Source organism: Limulus polyphemus, unplaced genomic scaffold (assembly GCF_000517525.1).
Source record: "Limulus polyphemus unplaced genomic scaffold, Limulus_polyphemus-2.1.2 Scaffold8015, whole genome shotgun sequence".
NCBI lineage: Eukaryota > Metazoa > Arthropoda > Merostomata > Xiphosura > Limulidae > Limulus > Limulus polyphemus.
In genome coordinates, this window is record NW_013673625.1 from 1 (window position 1) to 5,963 (window position 5,963).

Consider the following 5,963-nt stretch of genomic DNA (forward strand, 5'->3'; position numbering starts at 1 on the left):
CCCTCGTGTAGCTTTGCGCGAAATGCAAAAACAAAAAAAGCGGCTGTTTTAAACGCGCGCGAAATTTTGTCGAGCCGTATTCTGTATACAACACAATCGCATTCAACTGCCAGAGGCAGACCGTACCCCATACGGCGAATCTGCAGTCAATGGGTTAATTGTTGTACAAAATGTTAGATTGTTGTTTACCATTTATGATTTCACGTTAAGTTTGATTGTAATGAGTAAAAAACAAAACAACAACAAGAATAAATAGGATTTGACAAAAGCTTAACGTTGTTTGTTCTCTATATATTAAAAAAAGGTTGATTAGCATAGATTATACACAGATGTTGAGTTACAGTTTCCAGCGATATCTGGTGGAATAACTAAATAACTTATATAAACACAACTTTTTCTTCCATTTCTTTATTTGCAGACAAAGCTGTATTCGGAGTGCCTCTCTTACTTAACCTACAACGAACTGGACAGGCTCTTCCAACCTGCATTCAGGCCTCTTTTTCTTATTTACGGAAAACGTCTTTAGACTCAGTGGGAATCTTTCGTAAGTCAGGAGTTCGATCCCGCATCCAGAAACTCCGAAACTTAAACGAGTCCAATCCATATAATGACACCTACGAAGACCAACAAGCCTACGATGTTGCTGATATGCTAAAACAGTATTTTCGTGACCTACCTGAGGCACTGCTCACTAATAAATGGTCGGAAACATTTATCAGTATTTTTCTTTGTAAGTCAATTTTCTTCTTTAACTTGGTCAGTTTGGTTTCACACATTATACTCTCGTTCTACCCTCTTGCTTCTGGCCCGGCATGGCCAGGTGGGTAAGGCACTCGACTCGCAATCTGAGGGTCGCGGGTTCGAATCCCTCTCACACCAAACATGCTTGCCCTTTCAGCCGTGGGGGCGTTATAATGTGACGGTCAATCCCACTATTCGTTGGTAAAAGAGTAGCCCCAGAGTTGGCGGTGGGTGGTGCCCTCCCTCTAGTCTTACACTGCTAAATTAGGGACGGCTAGCGCAGATAGCCCTCGTGTAGCTTTGCGCGAAATTCAAAAACAAACAAACCCTCTTGCTTCTATAGAAACGTTTAGTGTACGTCTTATTTCTTTTTCTTTCAGTCAGAAAAATCTTATGCAACTAGTAAATGGACAACTTTTCTTCAAAATTATAATTATTTTTATGTTCATAAGTGGTGAGATTTTTTATATCATAAAATAACATGTTCAAATATATGAAATTCGGGTGATTAATTTTAAGGTTTAATCAAATTAAAATTTGATAAAATTCCTAATGAACAAGAAAGTCCCCCGGCGGGTCAGTAATAAGTCACGGACTTGCAACTAAAAATCCCGGGTTCGATTCCTTGCGGTGGACACAGCCAATAGCCCATTGTGGCTACTCTAAAACAAATAACAATGAAAAATAACATTAACTTAACATTTCCTGAAATTACTAATTTCAGGGCAATCTTGTTCAATGAAACCTTTTCGTAAATAGTATTTAGTCTAAGTTATGGAAACAAAAATTAAACGTTATTTAAAATTCTTCTAATTGCTGTTAATTTCCAAGATGGGAATAAAATATTCAAAGTATTTTTTCCATAGGCTTTAGACACATTTTATCAAGATATAAATCATGAAACAGCATTTGATACATTAAACCTTATTTATGGCAAGTGCATGAAAATTTTATGTGTGTCAATGCTTTATATTGCAGATATTCCTCATATGGACAGACTTGATGCTCTTCATGCAGCGATAATGCTGATGCCTGATGAAAATCGAGAAGTCCTTCAAAGTCTAATCGCTTTCTTGCAAGAAGTCTGTAAAAATGCAGATGAAAATCAGGTAATAACGAGTGCGGTGAGTTTTGTATATAAAACGTATAAGATCAGTTCTATTCCTCATATCCAAACGACAAAAAAATCTCCATTCGGAAAGGGCGGGGCCTAGTATGACCTGATTGTTAGGGCGTTCAACCGGTAACCTGTGGGTCGCGGGTTTGAACCGCATCGCTGTGAGTACCCTATAATGTGTAAGTGAATCCCAATATCTGATTAGAATATCCCAAGAGTTTGCGTTTTGAGTAGCGTTGACTAGTTGTCTTCCCTCTAGTCTATCACTTCTAAATTAGGGACGGTTAGAGCAGAACGCTCTCCAGTAGCTTTGCGCGAAATTCAACAGACAAACAATTGAAAAGAGCTCCCCACTCTGGACTTCGCCATTTTGTGTGCCGTTTCAGAACATTAGCGTTGTATTTGATTTTAAGCTACAATAATTTTTTTTTCTGTTTTTAGAAAACATTATGAAGCTAACTGGTATTGTTTTAAAAAATAAAACATTTTTTCTCGTTCTCAGGAAGTAGCTTTTGTACGTGGTAAATATATAATTTAATTGGTTTAACTAATAAATCAAATTTGTGAGGTAAGAATTTGATAAGTTGTATTTTTTTCAGATGACGGCTACCAACTTGGCTGCTTGTTTGGCGCCATCTTTATTCCACCTTACAACAACAGCTAACAATAAAAATGTTAGTTCCCGAAGAAGTAAAACAGTAGGGGTTCCCGACCAACGAGAACTGAATGAGATCCGAGCAGCACATGAATGTTTAACTTACATGATAATGAACTACAGACATCTTTTCTCGGTACAAGGTTTTCTCAAAATTATTACTTAGTCTTATGGTATCGTTGCACATTTATTTTATAGAGGTTTGGTTTTAAATATAAATTAAATTAATAAAACAAACTAAATATACATAAATTTAGTGTAACTTTCAAAAATAATGTTATTCCCAACAGCTTCCGGAATTCGAAACTGTCAAACAAATTGACGAAAAACATGATTGTCTTTCAAGCTACTGTCAAAAATTACTTGTTATAATTTGGATTATCTAGTCACAACTTTCTTACTGTTTCTCTAATATGCGTATCCTAAATTATTTTAAATTGACGTCACTGTATAGCGTCAAACGGGGTAAAGTAAAACAACCTTTTTCTCCAATCAAGCTACCCCCCTGGATTAGCGCTAAGTCTGAAGGCTTATAACGCTAGTAACTGGATTTCGATACCCACAGCATTTGTGGTTAACACCAAACAAACAAACCCAATCAACAGTAAAGTTTATAATTCCGGGATTTGCTGGTGGTGGCATCTATTGGAACATTCCATGAGTATTGTTTTGTAGTGCGATCTTTCTCGTAGTTTGCGTAGGTTACGTTTATTTGCGATTCAACTTACCTAGCGAATGCTATTGCAATATTAGTTGAAAATTGACAATATTATCAAACATTCCAAATTACTGCTGAGATTTTAACATGTTAATCTACTCTAATGAAGCAAAAACACCAATAGCACATTATTCTTCCATTTGAGTCCTCTGCCCTAAAGAGAGAGTGTATCACAGGTGTACAAAATCTCTACAGAAGTAGGATCTGTACAGCAACTAACGACAGGAGCTTATTTTCTCAAGAGAGAAGCGATGTGTTAGCCTTCGCTTTTTCAATGAATGGATGATTTTTATTTGAGTTTGTTTGTACTAATAAATCTCGCTTTTACCTCATAGTGGAAGCTAGGATGTCCACTTTAAGAAATACATTTTAAACAACACTACCAGATCTCTGTCTTCAATAACCAATTTTACTGTTTGTTTTTCTTGTTTATCTTCCTCTTCCACCGCAACTTACTTGAGACAATGAATGGTATAGTTCAGATGTAGGGTTTTGTGTCCCGCTTTTCTGTTTCTACTATTTTTATCATCACCTTGGTTTCATATATCTATTGGATGTATGACCGTTCTTCGTGCTTTTCATTTATTTATCGTATATAAATAAAGATAAATATTCGAATGTTATAAAATTTGTTGTAAATTGTTCTTATTTTTTTTTATAACAGGTACTCTGAAAGCCAAAAATGAAAAAAAAATGAAATTAATTTATTTAGTACCACGAGCAGATTTACAATGGTTATAATTTTTTTTATTTATTTAATGTTACTTAGCACGTTATAAGCTGCACTGATTTTATTTACTTGTGGTCATAGCAGAATGATTGTTGTTCACGAGAAACTGTCAAGTAACATTTTATGGGAGTAATTAATTGCTTTTATGACCCGTGGATCTTCTTTCTCTGTCGTATATATTTCAACGATGTTGAGCACTTGGCTTCGAATTCTTAATCTTTTTGTAAGACAGACAGTGCCGAATTCCAATTTACACAACAACGGAGTGGAAATTCTACATTACAGCATGTTATACGCTTTAGTATGTGAATATATATATGATGAAAATGCTGCAATTTTATATATCATATAAGTGTTTTCGCTGTTTCTGCATGTATACATAATAAAAACATTTTACAAAGATGACGCTGACAATTTAAACTAAACTAAGGGAGTGTCAAATTTAAATAATCAGTAATCCATTTAAAATTTAAACGACAGAATCTGAATTGTATAATGACTTTGTTTAGAAGTATTGTATTAGAATGTTTTTGTAACTAAATTCTGTTGCTCCATTTTGCAGGTTTCAGAAGAGCTTCTTAGGCGGTCAGTTTTAACTGAATGGAGTCCATCAACGCTAGAGGAGCTACACTGTTTTACTGATAATGGATATTCCAACTGGAAATCTATTGTAGATGAGTGTATTCAAGAATTCCAACGAGTTAGTGTCGTTTCTCAACAACATTACTTTAATACCTTAATGAATCTTCTCTTACGGACACCAGATCACGTTCAGTCGATACTGTTATCGTGTCCTATTTTAAGCCTCTAGTTATCTTAACAAAATTGAGAACAAATGGCATCATTGATGCCGTTGTATACTTTTGTTAGGGATTTTTTTATCTTATAAAGATACAATTTGATATGTTTGAGTTTCAGTAATTGCCATAAGGCAGAATATACTACTTAGATATTTATAAATTTGTGAGAAATTTCAATCATGATGAAAATTTTCTGAAAGTTAAACCCAAAGTAAACGCTAATTAAAATGAAGATAATGTTTCATTTAAATGCTTTTATATTTTTACTTACTTACGATTTTGAGACACAACAGTAAATATACATCTGTATAAATAGTACGCTTGCGTTTGTCTGTCTTTTCTCGAAAACTTCTCGATCAAACGATACAAGTCTCATGTCGTTAGAAAGGCCTTTGTTCGAGGAGTCAGGACTGCATATTGGCTTTTCCATTTGGAAACACCTTGCCTGATTTTTGCTTAGTCAGACTTCTAATGCAACGAGTAAGCTTCACGAAGGCACAATGTCGTTGTCATCACTTGACGACTAGCTTTGATTTCAACTTTAGCTTTAGTTTTTAATTTCCAAAGTTATTTCACACAAACAACGCTTAATCCGTGTGTAATTCCTTAAAAAAAGCTAACATTACACTAGATACAATTTCTATGGGCTTTCTCGACTTATTTAGGTCTAAAATACGCATGTGCAGTTCGTTAAAAACCATATGCTTTTCACTTTGTAAACACACTGTTACGTATTAGAATTCCAAATGGTCTGAAACCGAGGTAAATTATACTTTAAATTTAGTAGTTAAGTTGAACTTTGGATTTAGCAGTTAAGTAAAAGCCGATATATAGTTAGTTTATGATATTTGCCAACACGATTGATACACACAGTTTTTCTTTTTTTTTAACACAAATACGTTTTAATATACACACACACAACAAAACAATTTACAGTAACAATTATTACAAATAGTTATCACAAACAATGATTTATAAACAAAAAGTTTCACAAACTTACAAGCAATATTAAGTCTTGTTTCTAGTCTGGAACTTCGATATTTTATCGAGGGTTCACGATGAGCGAGTTAATTACGAGGGAGCTAGCTAGCTTTGTCCTTCGTTATTCTCCAGTCCACAAGCGCCGAGTTTTCCACGAGGGATTATATAATGTTTTCGTAAAAATACTAATGTTCCATGAGAATCCACTGAAGTTATATGAG

At 34.6% G+C, this 5,963-nt stretch overlaps 1 protein-coding gene across 1 annotated transcript in view; it reads left to right on the top strand.

Annotated features, from left to right (window-relative positions):
• Nucleotides 1-418: 418 nt before the first annotated feature.
• The window catches only part of LOC106475048 (stAR-related lipid transfer protein 13-like), a gene marked incomplete at its 5' end in the record, with an annotated part of 14,778 nt that continues 9,233 nt past the window's right edge, over nucleotides 419-5,963 (top strand). The window contains 4 exons of the mRNA XM_013935745.2: nucleotides 419-730; nucleotides 1,720-1,850; nucleotides 2,458-2,649; nucleotides 4,524-4,661. Coding sequence (XP_013791199.1) covers nucleotides 419-730; nucleotides 1,720-1,850; nucleotides 2,458-2,649; nucleotides 4,524-4,661 — 773 coding nt within the window. The remainder of the gene's footprint in view (nucleotides 731-1,719; nucleotides 1,851-2,457; nucleotides 2,650-4,523; nucleotides 4,662-5,963) is intronic.